This window comes from Ambystoma mexicanum, chromosome 2q (genome assembly GCF_040938575.1).
Source record: "Ambystoma mexicanum isolate Mex_15411 chromosome 2q, UKY_AmexF1_1, whole genome shotgun sequence".
Classification (NCBI taxonomy): domain Eukaryota; kingdom Metazoa; phylum Chordata; class Amphibia; order Caudata; family Ambystomatidae; genus Ambystoma; species Ambystoma mexicanum.
In genome coordinates this window covers 534,272,588-534,299,286 of record NC_090924.1, presented here as the reverse complement: position 1 = coordinate 534,299,286, position 26,699 = coordinate 534,272,588, and the positions used below count along the sequence as shown (strand labels likewise).

The window sequence follows — 26,699 nt, the reverse complement described above, 5'->3', positions numbered from 1 at the left end:
TGCCTCATTGAAACCACCTAAAAGGCAGCAAGCAGACAGACCCCCACAAACATTTGGCTGCTGAGAGGCCTGGGACCACGGCGAGAAAATGTCTACAATCCTGGCCTAGGGGAAGAGGACTGGAAGACTTCTGATTAGATCCTGGGAGGGGCAACAACACTCTCCATGAGGAAAAAACACTTTGCTTTACATTTCCACATATTGAGGTGATCAAAAGGAACTTTGGAAAAAATAGCTTGCACCCTTCACTTGGCTTAGATAATTTGACCTGTTTGTTGCAACTGGATAGGACTATTGCTTTGGCGACCTCTTTGGTGAAAGACTTTGCTTTGTTCTGCTTAACAGGTTGACAGTCCCAGACACCCCTTCATTTCATAGGTTGATTATATTTATGCACAGGGTGGGGGTGCACACTTGGGACTCAGACTCATACTCCCCCCTATATTTTACAGTAGGAATGTTTCCCATCAATGAAGTATGGCTTTCCAGATTCGCATGGTCAAGCCGAGTTCATGCATCATATGTGGCATGAATTTGTGTGATGAAATATAATGGCATTATTCATATTTATATAATTTTTCAATTAATAAATGTGAATAGGTCGTATTTCATTCCATTTTGTAAAGGAGTCCCTCACAGTTTCTAAACACTTGGTCTGTTGATTCTAGCCATCTGCACTGTAATGTTATAGAGGAAAACGTTTTTAAAATGTACCAAATAATGCTAATGGTCCGCTATTTTCTATTGAACTTTTGCACAAGAAAACAAAACCTTCTGTTAGCATGAGTCATGTGAATGCCTCCGGAGACCCTTTGTGAAGCTAATAACTAATACGAGGGTCTGATGTGTCCTTTTGTGTGAGTTTCCATTACCTCCAGGTGGTGAATTTTTATGGGGTGGCAGAGTTCAAATTCTTAAGTGCAGTTATTTTCCTTTGAAAACACAAAGTTGGACAGCCGACTTGCTCATCACGTGAGCGCATTAGATCTTTATTAGCTGGAGGACCATAGATTCGGCTTTACCATGGCAAAGATGTATATCTAGGCCTATACCAGAAATGTGTACTCCTTTTGTTGCACTGAATGTAACACATTTCTTTGATGGCAGGGTAAGGAGCTAACCCTCCATATGGAACATTTTCAATCCCTTGTGTTTTCAGCCCTTTCCACATCAGCAATGTGTATTTGTGTAGGTTAAACAAAACTGTAGCTTGAATTAAACTCATTGGAGACCCATCAAAAGCAAGGATTGGCCAAGCCAAAATGTTGGCTAATTCTGAGAATGCTTAGGGGCGACTCCTCAACAGTAACTGGCACTGGGCCACAGGTCTCATAGGGCAGTTCAGTCACCATTTGTTTACCTCAAACCAAAAACGGTTGCAAAATAATTGGCTGGGTTCACCCGAATACATGCTTTTCTAACAGCCCCAAAGAATGAATTTCCTTCTCCCAATTTCTCGCCCCTAGATTATATTTCTGGCTTATAAAGAGTTTCTAGTAGGGATGGACTATACCTCTGGGTTTCACATATATCTGAATCCTAGGGTTTCTCCTCTTGTGTGTGATAAACTCTTAGAGGAATTCCATACAACTGGATTAGTTATTTCTTGAGCCAGTAAGGGAGCTCCACGTCAAGAAGTACCAGGATCCCAAAGGAAACCTCACATATCTTCACCACTTAGCTAGAAACAAAGGGAACCAACACCAAACACATATAGAGACATATTGTGGACAGTCTTCTTTTTCCAAATTTCCCTCCTGAGACATGGTTGAAGAAGTTATCTTTAATAGTCATAAAGCCTGTTTGCCATGCATTATTATTTGTGTGACTTAATAATAGGCAGACTGATGAAATCCCTCACAGGGGGCTGGGTGATAGAACATTGTGTACCCTTGAGGCCTTGTAGCACCACCTACTCATTATACAGGGCCCAGAGGGCCGATGCGGGGGTCCCCAGGCTCTCTAGTCCATCCCCAGCCTTTTATGTGTTCCACATCTGGACATCTCCAAACAAAATATGAGAGTTCATATGGCCTAAATAATAGAATGACAGATATAGACTTGTGTATTGTACAAAGTGATGATGGTTCACATTGTGGCAATGATGTAGGAGCAGTAGTCATGAAAGAGGATGTGGCACAGAATTAATAGAGATTTGTTGGCGGGCGCACAAGTACCCAGAAGACAGTGTGAGTATAAGATAAGCCAAAAGCCGAGGCGCAGGTATTCCTACCTACGTGCCCCACATTAATGAAAGCAGGTTCAGCTGCCTGAGAACTGGAATGACAGCCACGTGAATACTGAGTCTGCAGTTTTGTGCCGCTATGTGTAATGGAAAGCTCCTGTAGGTGTGGGCCGAGCAGTATTCCATTGATCTCGGATGGTCCTGTAAAGCCGGGGGCCCCCGGAGGTAATAGCGCTGTTACTGCCCCATAAAGTCCTATGGACTCTACAAAAAATGGGGAGTAACAGCCTTAACACAACTTGCGATCCGGCGCCAATAGCACCAGACTGAGTTGCTGTAACGCTATTTGCAATGGCGGTATCCTGGCAGATTTACCGCCGGGATACCGCCAAGGTTTTGATGAGGCCCATTGACTTCAGACCAGACTAAGATAGGATAAGGAAATAAGCACAGCTAACATGGTCAGTTGCAAAGTAAGTGTCTCTCCAAGTGCTACATGTCAGCATCTTTTATATGCGTCATATGGGATGTAATTTATTTCACAGTAAGCCACAAGGATGGATTTCCAAGGGTTGTCCTCATAATGACGCCACACAGTCAGAGGAAAAGAAGGCCTATTGGCCAAGAAGGAACTCCTTGTCATTCTTGACTGCATGCCACAATCATGTGGCACATTGAGTAAAGGGGACACCCCGGCTCATCCTCCATGGACTTTGGTCGATGGGTAACAATATTCTTCGCTCCTGTAAATTGAAAAAAAGTCTCTCTAGATCTATACAGTTGGTAAATTTGACTGATTTGCAGATGTCTCTTTTATATTGAAATAAGTGTGCTAAACCACTGTGCATATTGTTAGGGAGAATTCTCACTTATGGCTAATTTCCCTTACCTATAGAGTCCCCCAGCAGCTTTGCTGGATTTGAAGGGTTTATTTCTTTTTACCTGCTAAGAGTGAGACTCTTTTTCCCACTCTTAGGCATCTTTGCTATGTGTGTTCTAGGCTATTTTTGTGTTTAATGCCTATGGGACCTTTTCTCTCACCCATAGGAACCATCTTTATGCACATGTCTTACACAGCACCCTCCGTGCAGTGACACAGGGGTGTCGTAGCGACCCCCAAACATAGACTCCATTCCCTGGGACTGACTACTGTCTCCCAGGGCATGTAAAGTCCCCATTGACTTTACTAGTCAATCTCTATGAACTAAACCAGTACACCCCATCTTAATATGGAAGTACTGGAAGGGGTTAATAGTTTTTCCGCCTATGTTCATTTTCGAGAGGGTACCTTAAAGTCCCCCTCTACAAAGTTTCTGGCTGGTGGCAGTGGTTACTACCTTTTAATATTCGACTAAGAATATTTTCCTATGGGATTTTCCCATTGTTCAAGGCTAATACTTTTACTGACAGCCTCTAACATACCGCCGGATTATTTTATTATTAACTTTACTCCGGTAGGTTTTATTTGCCAGAACTTTGATAAAACTTCTTTCTCGAGTTTTACTCCATTTTCCTAACCCAGGTCGGGGATCCTTTATTCGCTCTTTTGGCAGGCTTCTGCCCAGAAGCCCTCCTTTCGGCGCCTCTGAGTCTGGGGTGGGTCTGTTGTTTGGGAGGGGGAGTAGAACCCCTGGACAGAGTTGCCACAACAACTCAGGTCGCACTCTAACCTGATAGGCTGGAGGGTCTCCCGCCAAGATGACCACTCCACTGTGTGAGTGACAGCTAGGCTGTATGAATGGGTCTCTTTCTGCATAAAAGCAGGGTCCTGAGGACTGGAAGAGCAAGACGTCGCCACTGGAACTACGGAACCGAAGGGGAGAGAAGCCACAGACACCTTCAGCAACTACACCACTGGTGAAGCCCTGCCAGATCGTCTCACCACTCTTCTTCCACAAGACGAGAGGAGATCTTCAGCGAAAGAGCCTCCTTCCCTTGAGATGGTGGGGTCAACCAGTTCACTAATCGCTTCCTCGGACCTACCTTGGTCGAATCGACAGTGCCCAGCACTTGGAGACAGGATAGCCAGGCAGCTATCGACACGGACCGCGATTAAAAGGAGCGTACCTTTTAAACTTCGTTTGGCAGCACCGCGGCTGGTTTCATCCCTGGGTAGTGCAGCGATTTGAATCTTCTTCCACGACGAGAGCCTCCCTTCCTCTGTTGGATTCCTCGACCTGCAGGAACTACCAGGAACGACAACCACCGCAGGAGCCACCTCTTCACGTTTAAGGTACATTGTTCCGCCAGACCGCCCTTTTTCTGTGGTAGCCCTAAAGGTGTTTTAAATCCTCTAACTACTTGTGGGGTCGGCCGCCCTCTCTCTTAACATTGTCTTTCGCCTTGCATCTACGTCAACGATTTTCTACTAAAGACTTGACTGCAGCTACAAGAACATTTTTGCTCCTAAGCTCCTGGTCCTGTACCACTAACTCTGGCTCAGGCCTTTTGACTCTGGCTGATTTGTTAGATCTGCTCTCACTAGTTTAGTTTTCAATAAGAAATGTGTGGGTGCACCTAAATCTTCTAAACCCCACTTCCTTCCTACTGTTTTAACTTGTGGAGTGCCATTTTGCTCAGTTTTCATTCACTTATCTTTTGGCTAAAGTGTTACTGTGCATTACTTGTTCACAAAGATTCAGGGAAGTGTTGTTAGGGGGTGTCTGAAGGTATTTCAGCTTAACATGTGCTTTCCCTCCCTTTCAGTACATTGTTAGAGTGTCATCTGTAGTTGGTTTTCACTGTGCCATTTTGCTCAGTTTTCACTCTACCGTAAATGTATCCATCATTGAATAGGGAGTTGCATATGCTTTTCTTTTGACTAAACTTAACTTACTTTATTAACTGTGATCTATGTGTTGACTTAGAAGTGTATAAAATAAATATATATTCTCTTTTTAATACAAAACTTTGGTCAGTGTTTCCTTGCTCCATAGTACTCTACTACCTATTGTGTCAACCCTGAATACTGCCTGAATACTGCTCATCTCCCTCTTGAGGTAAGTCTGACCAGGGGCGTTGCTAGGGGGGGGTTAAGGGGGCTATAGCCCCTGGTCTTTTGGCTGTAGCCCCGGATAGAATCTCAGGAGCTACAGCCAAAAGACTAGCTAGCCCCCAGTCCCAACAGTTCCGACATCAGTTTAGCCTCGGGTTTTTTCCAGACCTAGCAACTCCCCTGAGTCTGACTGCTCAGCCACAGCTACCAACTAAATCTTTGTGGTACAGACTGATGCCAAAGGGGATTTATTGCCCTCGCCTGTAGTCCTAATCTGGGGTAGTGCTCCCTAAGGGAACTGCCCTGGATTCTGCCTAACACATATGTTTTGTATACACAGCAAAAACAATGTCTACCAGCCTATTTGTTGAAGATGTCTAACAAAATGTGCTGTGTTTGCAGAATACAAGCATCCTGTCAGCTGTTGATGATATCCAGCTGCTGCTTGATGATCACATTGTAAAGATCCAGACGATGTGTGGTTCTCCGTTCATCAAACCGATAGAAGAAGAAGCCCGGGTAAGATACAAACCGGAACTTTGACCGTGCTTTGTTACTTTGTGTGATTGCCATCTTCTTAAAACAACATGCAAGTGCTGATATAAAAATGTAAGAAATGTAAAGAGGATCCTGGCCTAGTGGTATGTATTATTGTTATGATTATAGTTTCATAGAGTGTTGGCTCTTTGGTGTAAATTCACAAGAAAGCAAATGAAAAAAAAGTGCAGAGAATGGGCTTTTTTCATTTGCGTTCATTTCAGCAATGTGCAGGTCACCTTATTCTGAAAGGGGTGTGCGCCCCAGCTCCCTTGCACACATTATGTGAGAAAAAGAAACAAGCTTGCATCTTGACTTCAGTCTCAGGCTTGTGGTGTCCAAGCCGCTTCTTGATTTCACCTGCTAGCAAGTAGTTATCCCCCTCGCCTTAGGGTACCAGTTAGACTGGGATATCATCGCCCTTAGCGCGAAACACCTTCCTGTTGGCAAAAATAGAATGATTGGAGGTTTTCAATACAAACAATAATACACATTCTGCCTACACTGCACTCCATAATATAGCAATCTGATGCAAGAAACAAATAAGGTTTTTGTGAAAATTAAGACCAATATGTAAAAGCGACAGCTGGAAAAGAACAACCCAAAACTCGGGATAAAAAGGGGAGGCACAGGAGAAGATGATGAAATGAAAGTATGCATGGACCATCACTGAGGCATCCGGTCAGTCATGGAACTTCGTCACAATACCTCGGGACCCCACTCTGCTCTATTGGTTCAAATCGCTATAAGCCTATTAGAGGGAGGGTTTACCGACCTGTAACAGTACCAGGGCTTGCATTAACTTTAACCTAGGCCTCGGGCCACTACCATCTGGTTAAGTAGGATCATTTCAAACATGCCAGTGTGTTTATATAGCCTTCTGGCCTGCTTGCCATTAGTAAGAGGGTGATATTAGCTGGCATGAGGTGCTACTGAACATGCACCCAGGACTGGTGCCACTTTAAGGCAATTCTAAGTGACTGCATGTGGACATCAGGGAACACCAAGGAAGCAATATTGGCACTGAAACAAAAGATCTGTCCCATTTTAAGGGTGTGTGAGTGCAAAAGCGGCACATTTTTGAATCAGCATATATCCTTTTAGTATTCAGTCACAATAACTACTTTTAAATGCTGACAGCAAGATATGCCATTAGCAACAAAAAACAATCTCGCCCCATATGTAGGGAGAGAGCTGGGGTAAAGATGGTGGGGAAGGTAGGTGTTAAGATAGGTGGGAGGGGCGACCCCACACCCACATAAAACAGTAATGCCACCCACAGCCACAATTTCAGTTGGCGTTTAAGAAAACAGTATTTAGACATAGACCAATGATTACACACTCCTCGAATATTCTGGAAACGTCTTACATTGCAGAGCTACGCAGAAGTGTTCATTTTCAGAATCATGTAACTGAAGTCACTGTTTGAAAGTATCATTACCATGCAGGAAACAAGTCATTCAGATTTCAATTATGAACAAATCCTACAACCAGACCATAGATGTATTCTTTAAAAAAAAGTAATCTGATGTTTAGCTTTTGGAAGGGTACTTTGTGCACGGTTGGAAACCAGCTTGATATATTGATTTCTGTTTTCGGCAGGAATGGGAAAGTAAGCTGACATCTATGCAAGATATTTTGGATGCCTGGTTAAAATGCCAAGCTACGTGGCTCTATCTGGAGCCCATCTTCAGTTCAGAAGACATTATAGCTCAAATGCCAGAAGAAGGACGAAAGTTTGGCATAGTTGACGGCTACTGGAAAGACATAATGGTCGAAGCGGTAAGTGTCTGTTTGGTTAATGCATAAATCACACAGTATTTTGCCATATTGTTGTGCCCGATGCATATGACGCTATGTCCTTTATGGAGGTATACCAACACCCAGAAGCACAATATGGTCAGAATTCAGGTTTCCTTGTGAGAAAATGCAGTTTTTCAATGCCTGTTATAGGGGCTGAAACGTAGGAGAGGTTCTCTGAGTAATGGGGTTAAACAGTTTTGGGGCGATCAGAGAGAATTATGCAGAATTCCTCATAGAAAATCATAAGAGGTTGCAACAATCTATTGAAGATACAATTTGACATATACAAGTCATGAATTCAACTTCTACATCGAGTACATTTTTATTACTGGAGTATCTTAAAAAGGGATATGAACCAAAATGGAAGACAGTTCAAATTTGGCCACACATAACTATGCACTAGTCTGTCGTGACTAAATGTGTACATCACACATTGTATGCATAATTGCCTATAATTATTGGGTTGCTTTACATCAAAGGATGACCTCACATCTGGAAGTCAATATTTCATATAATGTATTTCCTTATATGTAACGTCATGTTACAGTTTCACAACCACAGCCGTCCTCCTTCCTCAACCAGCTCTCAATCCCCCTTTCCATTCTAGTACCTACTCACATAACAGAGGAGCTTTTTCAAGCTTCACACAACATATCCTCGTCTTATCACAAAGCCACTCTCTAAGCCTCACTACATCCTCACCTTCACCACCCTACCTAAGCTCCACCATTGATCTGCACTCGTTAGGACACTGATCTTTGTAACTCCTACCACATTAGCCGTTTTACTAAATTTAGACGATTTATGCATAGTATGAGGTAACTTTATCTAGACATTGTCACCCTCTTTAATACCAACATAACCTCGTCTTCTGTCATACTCATGCTTCATTCTCTCCCTACTCCCAGTCTTATTCAAGTCCACACTTACATTCACACTGCTCGTCTTTTGCCACAGCAATTCCTCCATCCAACCAGGAAACCTGGCATCTCTACAACACCTTCCTCTCATTAGCTTAAATGGACACCTATCCGTATTGGAGTTTTTCATCACCATGTGTGCCTACATCTTGCTCAATTCCTCATCCAGATCCAACCTTGGTTCCCTGCTCAATTGTATTAATTTGTCACCACTCTGTTGAATCTTTCCACTAATCCATTAGCTTGTGTATGATAAAACTGCTTAGTAATGTGTTAAATCCCCTTCTCATTCATGAATTTTACCTTTCTATTGGACATAAATTGTGGCCCATTGTCAGTGACAATTTCCTTTGGGATTCCCTCCCTTTCAAATATATCTTGTAAAATTGTTATCACTGTTTCTGGGGTGACTTCTCTGACAAATTTTACTTCAGGCCAATGACTATAGTAGTCTATTAAGTCCAATGCATTATTTGTATCTGCACACAACCCATCAAAAGGTCATATTATATCCCTGGCAACCCTCGACCATGGTTCTGTTTGTAGCTTAGGTGACCGCAATGGTGGTGTTCTGGTAATCAAAATCTTGTCACTCACATTGCACTGACTGCACTCTCTGACATACCTGTCTACCTCCCTGTCCATACCTGGCCACTAAAATATTTCTCTGACCAAATATTTGGTACCTCTCATACCTGAGTGGCCAACGTGTGCATTTGTGCTGATGGCTCCCCTAACAAATCTGGGTGGTATAACTCTTTCACCCCTTCTCAATATCCCACCTTCCATAAATACGTCTTCACAAATTATCCCAAATGGATTGACACTCATGTTTTGGTTCTTTGGCAGTGGCCATCCTTCGACCACATACCTGCACACTTCGTGAATGGTCTCATCATTGCTTTGAGCATTCGTCCAGTCGTCTTTTGTTATCACACTCCCTGCCAACACACACACTTCTGCGATGGATATTGCATCATCTAATGTACTGTCTTCACACCCTACTTCTATAATTTGCATCCTCGATAAAAAAATCGGCAACTTTGTTATGCTGCCCTTCCTTAACCTCAACTCTGTAATTATATTATTTTTTTTATTTGCTTTGATTACAATTTTTTTTGCAAGAAAGTATTAAAATTCTTTCCATTCGATTTCGAAATAAAATACAAACAATGCAAAATGCTTAAAATTACAACAAAGTTTTCCATGAAGTAAAACGTCAAGTCCCCCGGTTTTTGTTGGAGTATTTTGTCCATGAATGAGACAACTGCTATCACAAGTTAGGTCTTTTCTCTGCTCATCAGAACAGCCCACGAGTCCTACCCATCGAGTGAGAGGGAACTTGGACATCACCTGGCCGATTAATTTCGTCCTCTCCCCGGTTAAACTTGGGCAGTGTAGCAAGAGATGTTTCAATGTTTCAACACTGTCTTTTCCTCTACAGAATCGGCACTAGTTCTGGTTAGATTTAGCGCGGATTGCAAGGACTTTGTTTGTTGGTAGGAGGTTCAGACCTGTTCTAAGAAATTGGTCATAATAGAATCTATTTGGAAAATTTGCTAGGTAGTCTGGAAGTGCATTTAGTTTTCGTGTTGCCACCACCAGGTGTGCAGTTAATTGGTAGCAAGCAGCACTTGCAAGGGTAGTTATCCAGTCATTCTCACCTAGCTTCTTTTTTACTCGCATTGGGTTTAGGTCATCTTCGATACATGCAATTTCACTTAGTTTATCTGTGTTGGTTTTTGTCAAATTTATTAAAGTTACTTTGGACTCTAACGTGTTATCTATTAAGCAGCAGGTTTCTCATATTCAGTCCTTCTGTGGATATGTCACCAAGTTGCTGAACCAGATAAGGCCTCATTTGTCTTTCAGTAACAGATCTCTTCTAGCCACTGCCTTGGTGAATACCAGGCTCGACTATTGTAATAGTCTTCTTGCTGGAAACTCACAAGCCAACCTACACTACCTCCAGACCACGCAAAATGGTGCGGGGTGAGCCACCTATGGCTTATCAAAACGAGACCACGTGATCTCATCTAGACGGGCCCGACATTGGCTACTTGTCAAGCATGGGACCACTCATAAAGTGTTGTCACTAACATATACATTTTGGACCGCTATTGCTCCCCAATAGCAGTCTGATCGCTTCATTGTCAATCAGCCTAGGTGTAATCTGCGCTCTAGCGACAACCATAAACTGGTGCAACCACGTTTTAAACTAATGAAATGTGGTGGAGCAAGTTCGTTGCAGAAGCCCCTAGGGAATGGAACGCCCTTCCTCTCTCTTTGAGGGCATCCCTGTGCCTGGTAGAATCTAAGAGATCCGTTAAAACCCGCCTGTTCAACCTAAAACTAGGCTGAAAAACTAAGCTCCCCTACCTCCTGTCCTCTATTGTCTGGCTGTTAGGCTTCTTGCTCCTAGTTGTTGTGTTTGCGCCCTGAAGCCCATGGGCATGTGGTGCGTAATAAAAAAGAAATAATAATAATATTTTTTTTTTTATTTAAACTTAGTTTATTATTAAACTTTTTTGTTTTAACACATCATCTCACACAAAACAAATCCTTTACAACCTCAAGAAGAAGCCTGCCCCTCCACCCACATAGGCCTTATAATTGAATGGCATCAATAAAGTTTATCACTGAGCATGTTAGGTGAATAGAACTCCCACTCAGTATTCGGTACCACCAGTCCTCCATATTCTCATTTCTCGGAGCGTATTTACTCAGATGTACAGATCTTAAAGAACGGAGATTGGGGCAGGCAACTAACAGGTGTCTCACTGTTTCAATGTCCCCTTGGCAAAATCTACACAGATTGTCTCTGGTCTCTGCGTCCTTTCTTATTAGTAAGATTTCCTTTGTTCTTATCGCATTCATTCTCACTTTCAGAAAGCGATCACGATGATACCTCGAGGGAAACTGTAGAAGGTACCCTGGCATCTTGTTCATTTTATTGGCAGTGGGCCCAAGTTTGGGTGCAGATGTCTGACCTTCCAATCTTGCTATATTACCCGCCCATGTCCATTCTTTTAGTTTTCTTTTTGCGACTTGTGGCCACTTTATCAGCATTTCTTCAGATATATTAGCGGCTGTCATGATGTCATTCGCCTTCTTAGACCATTTTGTATATGCATCTCCGGCAAGTTTCATATCTTTTACCGCTAAGATTTCATACGCAGGTTCTTTATTCGCTATTAGCATCTTTCGCAATAGTGCAAGTGATTTCCATAGCACAGTTGTATATAGGTCATCCAAAGCTAGTTCTTGCCTTATTACTGTTATTGAAAGGCATTTTGGTAACCTTAATACTCGCTTCCAGAAGTGGCCCTCCAATTTTGCCCAGATTTTATAATCGAGATTCCATCCAGATTCGGCTCCATAAGTAATTGAAGGAATTACTTTTTGCAAGTAAAACAGACGAATCGGAATCAATAAGAATTTTCCAAAGAGATTATGAATTCGTGAGCCTTGCGCTGCCAGAATCTTTATCCGGAGCTCCACATCACGGACCCAACTCCTCTCACATATCGAGGTGTTAACCATGATGCCCAGATATCTGATTTCTGTTACTTCTTCAATATAGTTTGTTCCCACTCTCCAGCTAAATGGATGTTTCTTCGCTCCTTTGTAAGATCCGACTTTCATAATCTTTGTTTTTGACGTGTTTATTTTCAAATTATTGGTCGACATATACTGTTGTAGCTTTTGAAGGAGTCGTTGCAATCCGATCTGCGTAGTGTCAGCCAAAACAAGATCGTCTGCATATATCATGCAATTTATATGGGTCCCGTTTATCTTTGGTGGAAAGCAGCGAACGTCACCTAGAGCGGTGGGAATATCAGCAATAAAAAGCTTGAATAAGCAAGCAGCAATCGGGCAACCCTGCTTGACTCCTCTTTGTGTTTTCATACTTTCTGATAAGTGACCTGCTTCATTCAGCCTTATTTGGATTGTTGTTGCCGTGTGTAATGCTATCATTGGTAGCAAGATTTCATGGGGACAATTCCAGTTGTATAATTTCTCCCACAATAAATCTCGGTCAATACAATCGAAGGCCTGATGAAGGTCTATGAATGCTAAGAACAACTTCGTGTTTCTTGCCAGTGCATTCAGTTTTAGAATGTTAAGCAGTGTCAAGTTGGTTTCGGTTCCGACACCTTTCGTGAACCCGGTTTGTCGGCAGTCTGTGATTCCAGTTGCATTTGACCACTTCGTTAATTTTTTTGGGAGAAAATTTGCAAACACCTTGCCGATTGTGTCCAGAAGGGCGATGGGGCGATAATTAGCTGGATTTGCCCGATCGCCCTTCTTAAAGATTAGGACAATTATTGCTGTTGTCCAATTTGCAGGAATTATTCTCATCAATGCAATCTTGGCAAATAATGTCTCGATGAATTTAGACCATTCCAGTTTATTTTGTTTAAGCATCACATTTGTGATGCCATCGGGTCCTGCAGCTCGCAAATTTTTCAACTTCTCAATTGCGGTGACTATGTCGTCGGCGGATTCACAGCAGTCCCACTTTACAGCTGATAGAGCAAGGTGTTTTGGTTCAATTTCAACGTCTCCTAGGAAGACTTTGTTGAAATGTTGGTTCCAATCGGCTTCCGTCACCACATTTGCCATCCTGGTTGCTTGGTTGATTGTACAGTTATTAAGTATTTGCCAGGTGTCTCTGCATTTATGCGATTTCAGCAGGCTCAACATTACTTCTCCACGTTCTTGGTCACGCTGGTACTTAAAGGCTTTTACCCAGTTGCGGTATGCGTGCCGTCGTTTTTGTATCGATTTACTCATGTCCGGTCCGCCATGTAATTTCAACTGGCGTATTTCACTATTTGCCTTCTTTTTTTCGTTGTTTAGCTTTGTGATCCATTCATGAGTGTGCATTTTTACAGAGTTTATCTTCCATAACGCACTATCTTGACGGCAGGGTAAGAGTGACACATAGTCTATGTTACTGCCCGACCAGGTCTTTACTTCATCTAATTCAGTCGTGATGGTAGATATCAGACGGGAAGATATTCGTAGCCTGTTTTTCCCATTATTTACTTCAAGGATAGGTGTTGATTGCTGCCTCGTACACCCAGAGATTATGTTCATATTCATCACCATTATCTCGTGGTCGCTATTTTTGGTTGGTGTTACGTGCATGTCTCTAATTACGTCCCATGAATGTTTGGACACCCAGATATAATCTAGTGTTTTTGCAAGACCCATGTTGTGCCACGTGTTATTTTGTGGTATGTCACCAATCACTTGTCCATTTACCATGTCACAATCATAGGTCTCCATGATGTTGTCCCATTGAGTTCGTCTAGCTTGATTTTGATGACATTGCGTACTCTTGCGATTCAACCGGCCACCATTCGAATCAAATCATGACAGATTCATGTCTCCGCATATGATGACCATAAGGTTGCTCGTTTCGTGCAGGTTTGTATCCAAGATTGCCGTTATGGCAGATACAAAGTTCTTAGTTGTAATCATCACCGGGTTCCAGTACACATTTAATATTAGGATGTGCTGCTGTAGCCGTGGACTGCGATCTTTGTATTGGAGCAGCGTACATTGGATAAATATATTAGGATTTTCACTTTTTAGCACCTCCCAATTGCGACCAATTTTGATCATGGTTATTAGACCTGAAAACGGTCGTCCATATGCATTTTTACCTGCCGGATTTAGCAGGCTCACATAGCCATCTTTCACCGGGGGGGTCCTCAGCCACGTTTCTTGTAGACAAATTATCAAGTTATTTTCCAATTCAATTGGAAATTCTTCAAGCAGGTGTCGAAATCCTCTCGTGTTCCATGAGATTAAGGAGGTCGCTATTTGTTCCTTGACGGCCGGTAGCTAATGATTTGACGCGTCAGGCCTATTTTGAGTTCCATGATGATTTGAATGAGATGCTGTTTTCAAGTGTTGTCTTAGCTCGAATTTTCTCTTTGCAAGGGTGAATACTCTGTTTTCATACCTACTGGCGGACTTTCTCTCGTTTGGGCTGGCAACCCGTTCAGGTTTAAGCTTTGGTTCGCTAACATCAAAACCAAGCTGCAATAAATCGTCTTTTGCTGCCAGGATGACTTTTCGGACCGCATTGACTTTATGTGCAAGTATACTCGGTCCTCGTGGTCTTCCGACATGTATTCGATGATCGCTATGTCGTCAGTGGACACTGTTCTTAGTGCGGGCACCGAATGTAAGAGGCGCATAACATTTCTTCTATTCAGATTTACCTCAGAGTCGTCTTTGAGGATGTTGATAATAGCAATTCTTGCATTTTTCTCCAATCGATACTCTTTGGCATCTGTACTAGCATTTGTGTTTTCCTTTGCTCGCTGTCCAGCTGTTAGTTTTGGATTCAGGCTCCTCATTTTATTTATGCGGCCCTGATGTACCAAACCGGGCCGTTCGTCCTTTAAGGATTTGTGGAGGAGCCTGGCATTCCTGTTTGGTGTCCTGTGATCAAGGATGGTGGATTGGTTTATCTTGTTTAACAGGACCACCTCTTTTAGACCAGATTTTTTCTTTAAAGCCCAGGGATTTGTCAGCGGCGAGACTTCATCAGTTATGATCACGTTTCAATCAGAGCTACCCATAGTGCTATTCAGGACACTTATCTGGGCTGTTTCTGTGTCGTCATCGTTTGAATACGTGGATAGGTCACATAGATCAATTGATGAAGATCCTGCTGCACTTTCCAGGTCATCGGAGTCGAGCCTTTGTCGTTTTTTAGGATTCACCTTTGCTTCTGCAGCTTCAGGCACATCCTTGCCTATCCTTTTTGTACCTTTATAGGTCTGCAGTAAGGCTCCATTTGTGTTTCTCGAAAAAAAGTTCAGTTTCGGTGGAGTCGTCAGGTTGCGTATACATTTCTTTGAGTTGCTGGTTTGTGGACGAGCGGCACAGTGCTTTCGCTTTTCAGTCTGTTTTTTCGGTTGGTTCGTTATCAAACGAGTATTTTGTCCATTTGACGGGATTCCTTTGTCCTTGTGTAGATTTAGGGCAGGCCCGTCAAAAATGCCAAAAGTTACTCTTTTGTTACCACATGCAGGGTGGGTCAAGACTTTTTGGTTCATTTTCCAAAGGAGGACGCTCAACCGCGACAGAAGACGTTGACGGCTTCTCAGCTGCATTCACAGATAACCCTCCAAAGGGGTCAGCAGCTGTCTCAGCTATAGGCAAGATCGGAGCGGCAGGCAAGGATCTACCTACCCCCTCCTCATTTGCATGAATATCATGTAAGGGGACTGAGGGCCCGATCTTAGCCGTCTCACTCGCAATCACCACCACTGGTTCCTTCACCACCAGGGGACGGCCACAGAGGCTGTCGCCATGCTGACACAGCTGTTGCAATGAGGTTGTGGTTTGCTTTAAACATGCCGTGACTGCTACTGTCATCGCTTTTACATCTGACGTGTCCTTGGACGTAATTTCATGTAATTACATTTGCATTGACTGCAGGGCATCTTTATCAATGTCGAGTTTATTTTGTAACTGAGCAATTGTTTGTTCTTGCTTGGCTAGTTTTTCCATAATGTGCAGAAGCATACCTCCATTCGATTGGATGGATTTGTGTATATTTTCGTATAATTTGGTGAAGGGAATAAGGGCAACCGATGTTGCGGCTAGCACATTGTTGTGTATTTGTAGGGCCACTGCTGCCGATAAATTTGACTTGAAGGCTGCCGCCGCCTCTTTCATTACCTCCATATCATTTTTTTGGTTTTGATATTCCATGACCTTAATCGGATTTACGCCCATCCTCGTAGAGTCATCCTTCTTACTTGTCGTGTCAGACGGTGTTACCTGGTGCATGGGAGTTGAGTGTGTTGACAATGTCCTCAAGTTGTCATTGAAAAGCTTCGCTGGCAAGGGGGACCTGCCATCAGCCCCTGTCAGTGGAAGGCCACTGAGAGGGAGATTTGCTTCGACGAAGGGCCTTGGCACCACTTTGCTCGTCCCAAGGCCTGGTCTTTGATGTTCCTGTTCCGTACTCATCGTACTCAGGTTTATCGAGTCTGAGTTAGAGGAGGACTTGTCGGCCAGGTCAATATCGGGTCTTGCAAAATTGGCCGACAGACTTTGCTTCATGTGCTCAAAATCAACCCTCAAGCGTTCAGCTAATCTTGCTTCACGCCCAGCTAGATCCAGCAACTGACCCGATTCGCTAGGCCTCAGTTGTTGGCAATTTGGGCTGCTGGGGTCAGGAGCACTACATCTGATATTAGTTAAACACGTCTTTAGTACACTCTGGTTCACACGTCCTGATGGAGACTTGTTGCTCCAGATCAACTTGCTAGCTTCGGCTTTCCGCACAGGGAGCGGCCGATGTAGCACCGCATCATTCGGCTGAGAACCTGACACCACGTTATCGCCATAATTTGCCGCACTGGACGGCTCTGCCAAGGTGTATGAGTCATCTGGTTTGTTGACTGGATACAGAAATCTAAGCCTTCTAGACTCATTTCGTTCCGACGGCACTTCAAGTTCCAGCAATTCAGAGTCAGTAACGTCGAAAGGAGATTGAAACACCGCAGTATTTATTTCAATCACCAGCTGTGAGGCATCGTTTGACGCAACTGTTTCTAAGCAGGCGGGCTTGACTGTCGAGCTGCCTATCTTATGGCTGCTCGGTACCTCAAGGGAACCTTCCGTGGCGCCCACCTCCTGTACATGGCTGGGATGCAGGCTCGATATTCTTGTGTCCGATGTAATCAGTGGTCAGCGATTTCCATGGTCCATTGTAGGACCTCGAAGGCGGGAGTTGATCACTTTAGGGCAAGCGAAAGCAGGTAAGTCAAGCGAGCTACTACTGGGGGCATGTGGCGAGGTTTGAATGGGAGAATGAGTCACCTGTAGCACATTTTCCATGCATAAAGCATCTGCGGGCATCGTTAGACTCTTTCCGCGCTGCCCACTCTGATTTCCCCAGTCATATCCGGCTAGTGAACACACATGCGGCGGTGAAATGCTCTGGATGGTGTTTACAGCAATTACCACAGGGTCCACTGGTTCAACAAGGCCGAGCTCGTCTTTGCCACTATGAGTATTGCTCTCGGCGGCAGCCTCGGAAGCAGAAGCAGAGGCAGCTAAGTGGTCAGACCTCGCTCTAGGGAGGAGCGTTTGCCTGACCATTGCACGCGTCAGGGGGCCGGTTTCGGCCATCCAAGAAGTAGTGAGGAATTAGTTAATTAGTTTCACTTACCTTCTCACGACCGTCAGCCGAGCAGCCCGCCTCAACCAGCCTCCGTTCAGCCGCGGACTGCCGCAGACTGAACTCTGCCCGAGATCCGCGCGCGCTCTGCGCTCCAGGCAGGTTTTTATAGGAAGTTGGGCTTTTCTTTTTCTTAAAGGGGTAAGTATAGTGGAACACAATCCTACAATCCAGCAAAGTCGCAGTCGCTGCAGCTCCTCTCACCACACTCCACCAGGTTCTGCCGCAGACTGAACTCTGCCCGAGCTACGCGCGCGCTCCGCGCTCCAGGCAGGTTTTTATAGGAAGTTGGGCTTTTCTTTTTCTTAAAGGGGTAAGTATAGTGGAACACAATCCTACAATCCAGCAAAGTCGCAGTCGCTGCAGCTCCTCTCACCACACATCCAGGTACTGCCGCAGACTGCACTCTGCCCGAGCTCCGCGCGCGCTCCGCGCTCCAGGCAGGTTTTTATAGGAAGTTGGGCTTTTCTTTTTCTTAAAGGGGTAAGTATAGTGGAACACAATCCTACAATCCAGCAAAGTCGCAGTCGCTGCAGCTCCTCTCACCACACTCCACCAGGTACTGCCGCAAACTGAACTCTGCCCGAACTCCGCGCGCGCTCCGCGCTCCAGGCAGGTTTTTATAGGAAGTTGGGCTTTTCTTTTTCTTAAAGGGGTAAGTATAGTGGAACACAATCCTACAATCCAGCAAAGTCGCAGTTGCTGCAGCTCCTCTCACCACACTCCACCAGGTACTGCCGCAGACTGAACTCTGCCCGAACTCCGTGCGCGCTCCGCGCTCCAGGCAGGTTTTTATAGGAAGTTGGGCTTTTCTTTTTCTTAAAGGGGTAAGTATAGTGGAACACAATCCTACAATCCAGCAAAGTCGCAGTCGCTGCAGCTCCTCTCACCACACTCCACCAGGTACTGCCGCAGACTGAACTCTGCCCGAACTCTGCGCGCGCTCCGCGCTCCAGGCAGGTTTTTATAGGAAGTTGGGCTTTTCTTTTTCTTAAAGGAGTAAGTATAGTGGAACACAATCCTACAATCCAGCAAAGTTGCAGTCGCTGCAGCTCCTCTCACCACACTCCACCAGGTACTGCCGCAGACTGAACTCTGCCCGAACTCCGCGCGCGCTCCGCGCTCCAGCAGGTTTTTATAGGAAGTTGGGCTTTTCTTTTTCTTAAAGGGGTAAGTATAGTGGAACACAATCCTACAATCCAGCAAAGTCGCAGTCGCTGCAGCTCCTCTCACCACACTCCACCAGGTACTGCCGCAGACTGAACTCTGCCCGAACTCTGCCTATAATAGTCGGGTTGCTTTTCTTTTTAAGTTAGAGGTTGTGAAAAATGGTGGTTGGTGATGAAAACTGCACAGCACAGAAATCCAGCCTTGTGCTGTTTTTTTTCCTTGTTTTGCGCAAGTAGAGAAGACCTATCCACAAACCAAGCTTATTAGAGACGTGTGCATACCAGTCTTTATTGTTCTCATCTGTGCTAGTCTAGATGTCAAACTCTTTGCTTGCGTCAGATTGAAAATAAGATCAGTGCAGTGGCACCAGATTCTAATATGAGATCAGACTTGGGGCTACCAGTTCTCAAACTGCTGGAGAAAAGTCTGATTACTTTTTGTTTGTTCAGTGCATCCGTTTGCGTTTTTTAAAAAGCAGTCTTGAGAAAATGGCCACATTCAAGCCTCCCTTGCTTTGTATTTCTGTTGCAGTTGATTGTTCGCAAAATGGGCCCATTGTCAGATCCTTAAAACACAAGGGAGCTAATTTTGTAAGAGCTTGCAATTCGGTGGCGGGGACCTGTTAGGTGTAGACATACACGTAAGCGGGTCCCCACCACAGAATTGTGGTCATTTGCATTGTAGAGTGCAAAAGTGTAGGGCAAAACGTGGCATACAAGCGTGAAAAACAAGTTACTTAGCCGACAGTAATGTTCTTTCTGATGGATGTTTCTCTCACTAATTCCTGATCACTCTCTCTACCTGCACTTCTTTGTCGGATAGCTTTTGAACCATCAGTTCCACGGTCCGTCAGTGCCAGAGTGCTATGGAAAACGGGTGGAGCTGATGGTGTGGCACCTCAATAAATACTTCCCCGATGACATGTCTGGCACGGACGGGTAAAGGTCTTGGGCAGAGCCGACATAGAGCCACGCTGCACCCCCTGATGGTGGAAACATTTCAGAAGAGCAGCTTTGCTGCAAAACAATATCATAGATGAGAAATCCATGGGAGGAACATCCATCAGAAAGAATATTACAGAGAAGTAAGTAATTAGTTATTTGCAGCACAACATTTTTTAGGCACATTTATAACTGAGTTAATGGTGCATGGGGGAGTGCAAGGGTGAAGGTGAGAGAGAAAGGGTGAAAGAGTAACAGCTTCTAGAAATGTATCCTCATGGCGACCAACACAAGCAACAAATGCTTATTTGTATGGTGTCACTAATATTAAATATGGGCAACATTAGTCTACTAACTCATGAATGAGGCTTTTTGGAATAATGTGCAATGCAAACTAACTCCTTTTTATGGACTCACAGTTTTGGCTGATACGGCACAGTGAGATTAAATGATTTGCCCAGAATCATATATTTCAGTTAAGTAATGAAGCTGGAATTTGAACTTAGTCTAAAAGGTAGGTACATATATCCCCAGCTCCGGTGGTAGAATAATTTGTTAATGCATGGGTTTGAAAACAACCAGAGTATTTCGTTTTATGGAGATGACTTTTAAAGTCCACAAGTCACTCATTTAAACACCTTGACCATTTATAAATTATTGTACAAAGATATTAAGCAAAACGAATTGACTATAGCTTTGCTTTAGCCATTCCTGAATAGAAGCCTCCAATTTACAGCATGCAAAATAATGTGAACCTACAAAAATATCTACCGACACAAAGTGAAAGAATATGCAATGGCATGCTCATTGTGTCCCGGCGGTTGCACGAGATTCAATCGCAGCCATTTTCACGGTGGCTTCTTTAATCATGGAGTTTTCGCCCCAGCGCATTTTGTCAATTATATATTTGTTTTAATTGGGCGATTCCGCCTATCCCCTTATCTAACCCACCACCACCAACTCACCCTACCACCCACCACCCCCAAAGCCCATACATAAACACACAACAAATAAACATATATTTAAAAAACCATGAAAAACGGCTGCATCAAAATCAAGGACCACATTGACTCCCTGGCTCCTGCCCTGGCTGACTTTTGCAACCACTACTTCGCCTCTGGAGTCTTCCCATCCCCCCTTAAGCACTCCCTTGTGCACCCTCTTCTTAAGAAACCCTCTTCTGACCCCTCCTACCCGGTTAACTATCGCCCAATCTCCATCACTCCCTTCCTGGGCAAGCTCCTGGAGAAACTGGCCATCTCCCAGCTTAACCTCCATGCTGAATCTGTTGGCAGTCTTCATGACCATCAATCTGGCTTCAGAGCTGCCAGAAGCACGGAAACTGCTCTCCTGAACATCCGTGAGGACATGCTCTTGAACCTCGACTCCAACACTCCGTCTGTTCTCATTCTGCTCGATCTCTCTTCTGCCTTTGACACTGTCAACCATGCCATCCTGCTCAACCGTCTCCGTGATAACCTGGGTATCACTGGTCAGGCGTGGCTGACCTCTTTCCTCTCCAATCGACCCTCCCAGGTCCAACTCGGGTCCTTCCTCTCTGACATCTTTTTCTCCACCTGTGGTGTCCCCCAGGGATCTAATCTCTCCCCCTGGCTGTTCAACCAGTATCTGGCACTCCTTGCCCACCGCATCGCCGCTCTCTGCCCCAACTTTCAGTGCTATGCGGACGATACCCAGCTCATTTTCAGGCTACCCTCGGCCTCCTCCTCTCCCTCCCTCATCTCTGACTGTCTGTCTGCTATCCAGGAATGGTGTGCCGCCAATGACCTCTGCCTTAATGCCAGTAAGACTGAGATTCTGCTCATCGGCACACCCACTCCCTCCTTCCCTGCAACTCTCTGGCCGGCCTCTCTTGGCCCTCTTCCTGCTCCTACCTGCCAGGCAAAAAACCTCGGGGTTATCTTCGACTCCACACTCTCCTTCTCTCCTCATATATCTGAAGTCTCTAAGAAGTCACACTACCAGCTGCACCTCCTCAGAGTAATTCTTCCCTTCCTCTCCTTCCCCCAGAAGCTCGCTGTCTCCCGAGCCCTGGTTCTCTCAAAGCTGGACTACTGTAACAGCCTCTATCTTAATCTGCCTGCCTCCACACTCCGCCCTCTGCAACTCATCCAGAACAGAACTGCGAGACTTGTCGTTGGCCTCAAGCCCAGGGACCGTATCTCTCCAGGACTGAAATCTCTACACTGGCTCCCAGTGGCTGCGAGGATAAAGTTCAAAACCCTCTGCATTGTCCACAAGGCCTTCTGGGGCCTGGGGCCCAAATACCTTCAACTCTCTCTTCCTAAATATCTTCCTTCCCGAGCCCTTCGCTCATCCGTCTCCAACTCCCTCAGGGTCAGCCGCTTCTCGAAGCAACGAGCTGGGGGTAGATCTCTCTCCGCGGCAGAGGCCTCCCTCTGGAACAGCCTTCCTGCCCCCTGAAACTTGAGGAGAACCATCTCCGGTTCCAGAAGCACCTCAAAACCTTCCTCTTTGCTTCTGCTTTCTCTCTCCCCTGCTAATTCTTCGCTGAAACTGCACTGAATCTGCAACTGGGCCACCCTCACCGACCTCGGTCCTGGGCCCAGCCACTCTCCACTTGCACTGCTTCCCTGGCAACCCCTGCACTGCAGGACTGTCTCTGTATCCCTACAGCCCCCCCTTCCCAGCACTTACCTTGCACTTGCCACCAGCTGGCCCTTTTTATTTATTTATTCTACTTACCTTGTACTGCACTTCCCCCCCTTCCCTTCCCCATGCACCTCTCCCTTCCCCCTACCCCTGCACTTGCGCGATCTGAATGATACCTGGCCTAGTAGGATCGTTGTCTGTCTTCCCCTTGTTCCCCCCTCCCTGCCTCGTTGCGCCTTGAAACACTTGTGTATAGGCGCGTTACAAATGCCTTATCATATCATATATCATATCATATCATATATCATATATCATATCATAACGGTTAAAACAGCTGCAGTGAAAAAAAGACACGATTAACACTCAGAAACCAATCCTGGCTGTTTGTTTTTAAAGTTAGAGAGTCAGTGCAGGGAACATCAAAGATGTCCCTTTGGCACTTGCTCCTTGGTCCCCTGCTAAATCTGCCTTGCTCTTTACGTGAACATGTGAAATTAAGGACCTATGTGCCTTTCCACGGCGTCCACTGATTGTGAGGACACTTCCAAAGGTAAGATAATCAATGAACAAGGTCAGGCTAATTGTGATAGTTCCAGCCTAACTTTGCCAGATATGTTTTTTTAGCACCTTATGAACACTTGTATATGTCAGAGGAGAATATGAATATCATAATTTCAGCAACAATATGACCATTAACCATTGAAGAGTACATGTGCAAATGGATGAGATGGTCCTGCTAGGCTTTAGAAAGGAGGATTGCTCTTCTTCTTGCATCATTAGAAGTGTCATGACACTCACATTTCACTTCTAGGGTACAGGAATCCTCAAGGAATCTTTTAAGCATTATCTTTTGTCCACTGCTGTAAAGATGCCACACATAGAGGTATCTATCACAGAGGCCATGTTGGCGCCTCAAAGGTTATTGTTCAAGTTTCTGCTAACAAGGCAATTTGTGGAGCCTACTGCTGTAACTTTGGCATCCATGAACAAAACTTTCCTGAAACAACTCTTGATGTTTTACATGGGACAGAGCAGAGCAAAGTTCTACTCTGTGCCAAAAAACCAACATTCAAGCTTCCATTGGGAATGTATGCGTTCACCTACTTAAAAAAAAGTTGGTTTGGTTTTAAACAAACTTGTATGCAATGTTGGTCCCTGGTACAACTTGAAGTCTTCACTTGGTTTGCTGAAAATTCAAAAAGTGGGATAAAAAAAATAAAGATTTAATTATGGGTGGATTTGTGGCATTTTGTGAACTTCAATTCAAATCTGAATCCAGGGCTATGTGTGATGAATGACAGGCTTAAACATTGTGCCTGGCAGCCATCTTGGGTTCGCAAACTTGGGTCAAGATTGCAAACTTCATAATTCAGACAGTTTTTGAGGAAAAATGTAGCTGCCCTGTGGGGACATATCCTAAGCTTTGACGGGTTTAGACACGCACGCTCCGTCCAAGCATACACAGATTGTATCCTAGCTCAGGCAGACCAGGACAAGCATATCGGTATAGGCTCTGACTAAGAAGATCTGCCTAACCAGGTCTCCTACGAATCAACAGTAGCAGACCCTTGACTGCCGTGCCTAGTCGTATGAGCACGACACACACAGGATTTTCCCATTAATTGAACATCCATCAATTTCTTCCTGTCCTGATTAAGGCCGCCCTACTAACAGCATCTTCCAACTGCTACTCGTGGCCAAAACACAACCATGTCGACATTTCTACATAGTATTGAATGTTCATGCTGTTTAGAAAAGCTGTTTTTTCAACAAATAGAATGACCTATGGTTCCATATAAATGTAAAGGGACCCTCCTATTTTAGTAATAATCTAGGTTTATCACAATGATGTTTCCAGTATGTGTTTAACTGTATCATGTTCACTATGTATTTTGATTGTTTAGCATTCATTTTTTTTGTCCTGTGACACATTAAGTTTATACCATTGTCAACATATGTCCTACATCATTAGGACATAGGAAATTGTGATGTCTTGTTACCTACTAATCCACTAGTAAATCTCATTTCAATTCTTTTTCTGGAGTCTAATCTATTCGGGCCCGCCTTGATCATTTTCTGTTTAGTATTTACCTTTCCACCAGGACAGATCAGGGAATTGCCAGGAGCCCTTTAGTTTTACACTAAGCGTTGGCGGGGCAGGGACAGACAGGGGCATTCTCCAGAATGGATGAGTATGGCCTTTGAAAGAAACAAAAATATCATTTGGCTGCAAAAATTGCAAACTTATGTGCAGGACTATGAACATTTTTGCATCCTTTGAAAAATGTAGAGTCCAATTAGACTGTCGGAAAAAGGGATCCCGGGCAACATTATTCCCAATTATCTTTGTACCCTAGGGGTGAAATTATGTGGAATTTACCCAGAGTAATGTACATCCCATGTTGTGGAATGTTTCATGAAGCTGCATCGAGGTGTGCACATTTATATGGGAGCTCCCTTAAATGCAAAGTTGGGATGTATATCTCTTGGAATGGCCTAAGTCTATACCCTCGGCACAGTGACTGCAGAGCATGGCCACAAACCATGCCCTGTGGGACCTGTAGTTGGGGGGGTTAGTGACTGCTTCATCATATTCATATCCTTATAATAGACAAACTGAGCCTTGTGCAGTATTGATGTATTGTGTGTTAAGGTTTCATTTGTAGTTGGATGAACATTGTATTTGAGAAATAGTTGATATGGGGCGAGTATTCTTTAAAATTGGCATATCCAATGTTTGTACACTTTCCTCTTACAGGGAGCGTGATGAGGACCCATACTTGACTCTGGGGACTGCTAACGGGGTGACTGTGTATGATGGCCCCAGGGGAAAGATGGGGATCCCCTGGTCACCCTCTCTTGGTGCCCAGCGCATGACAGACGGCAGTCACAGAATCACCTTGAATGGACCTTCTCCCCTACTGATAGATCCTGAAGCAACGAATCTCCCACTGAGCGGACTGAACATTCTAGCTGGAGAAGGAAATATTTTGTACCACCAGTATTCAATTTCATTCACATAATGCAGTGTTGCAAATTCATGGCTATTTGACCGCAATATCGGACACACTATTTTCCAGCTCCACTGAGATGCTCTCTGAGCACCTGGAAACCACACTTGCTGTATGTTTGTTGTTCTCCAGCCACAGGGTCTCCCTCATATGATGTACAGTGCCCAATCATTGCTTTATGGACAAGCGTTCTCTTGCCGCTGACACAGCATTGCATATTTCCCATAAAATAGCCTGCTCTACACATTCCAAGGATTCAGAAAGCTTAGCCTGAGTTATTTCAGCTTGGAGTTCATACCCGAGTGTAGAGGAGAACAGGGTCCTGCACAAAACGCAGTAGAGAAAGTATGGGAGGAAAGAGTGAAATCCAAGATGGCGGGCAGACCGGATGAAGGCTTGGTCCGGCTCACTATCCCCTAAGTGATGTCTGGTATTCCAAGGGGCAGCGACCAATCTCAACCCTCTCCCAATTACTAGTCACAGGAGCCCCACTCACTGAGAGCAAAACCCAGGGAGAACACTATATATGGTAAGCCACAGCCTTCAGTCTGCCAGTGTGGGTTGTTGTAGAAGGTTATGGCAGGTTATTGGATAGAGATAGGATTAATGTTAAGGAACTGCTGTAAACAAGAGGAGGAAAAGACAGGAGGGTGGTGTAACGGAGTGGGAGGTTTTAGCAGGGGAGAAGGTGGCAGCAACAGAGAAGGTAGAGTTTGTAACGACAGGCAAGGAGAATGTGGTAACAGCAGAGGAAGATATAGTTGTTGCAGGGGAGAAGGTTGTAACGACTCAGAAGGAGGAGGAAGCAACAGCAGAGTGCAAGGGGAGAACAGCAGAGGAGAAGGAGGTAACCGTAGAAGTGATAACAGCGGATAAGGAGGAGGAGGGCAGTTACCTAGCCAGGAAACAGGAAGGCACAAGGATGCTAGGCTGGCCCAAGGCAGGCCGCAAGATAACAGATGGGACAACCCCTGTGCCCACCTCCACCACTACAGATGCTACAGCTAAACCACCAGCTGGTGAAAGAGATGATTAACTAATTGAGAGAAATTTAGCTATTCTGGAACGCGTTAACAAATAGCACCATGAGGAACCACTCAGTAAATTCTAAAGAACACTCTGTGACCGTGAGATTATTTCAAAAAATATATTTCGAATGTATTGTGTCCTCCCACGTATTCCTCATTTTAGGATATCTTCATATCCAGTAAAGTGCAGTGTGCTGAAGTACAAAATCAATTACCATTCTTCAAACGATATATTCATGTTCTTCAAATCTATTG

At 44.5% G+C, this 26,699-nt stretch overlaps 1 protein-coding gene across 1 annotated transcript in view; it reads left to right on the top strand.

Moving 5' to 3' along the window:
* DNAH3 (dynein axonemal heavy chain 3) overlaps positions 1 to 26,699 on the top strand; it is a 1,861,430-nt gene that overhangs the window by 595,920 nt on the left and 1,238,811 nt on the right. Inside the window, exons 21-22 of the mRNA XM_069647670.1 lie at positions 5,583 to 5,699; positions 7,320 to 7,499. Coding sequence (XP_069503771.1) covers positions 5,583 to 5,699; positions 7,320 to 7,499 — 297 coding nt within the window. The remainder of the gene's footprint in view (positions 1 to 5,582; positions 5,700 to 7,319; positions 7,500 to 26,699) is intronic.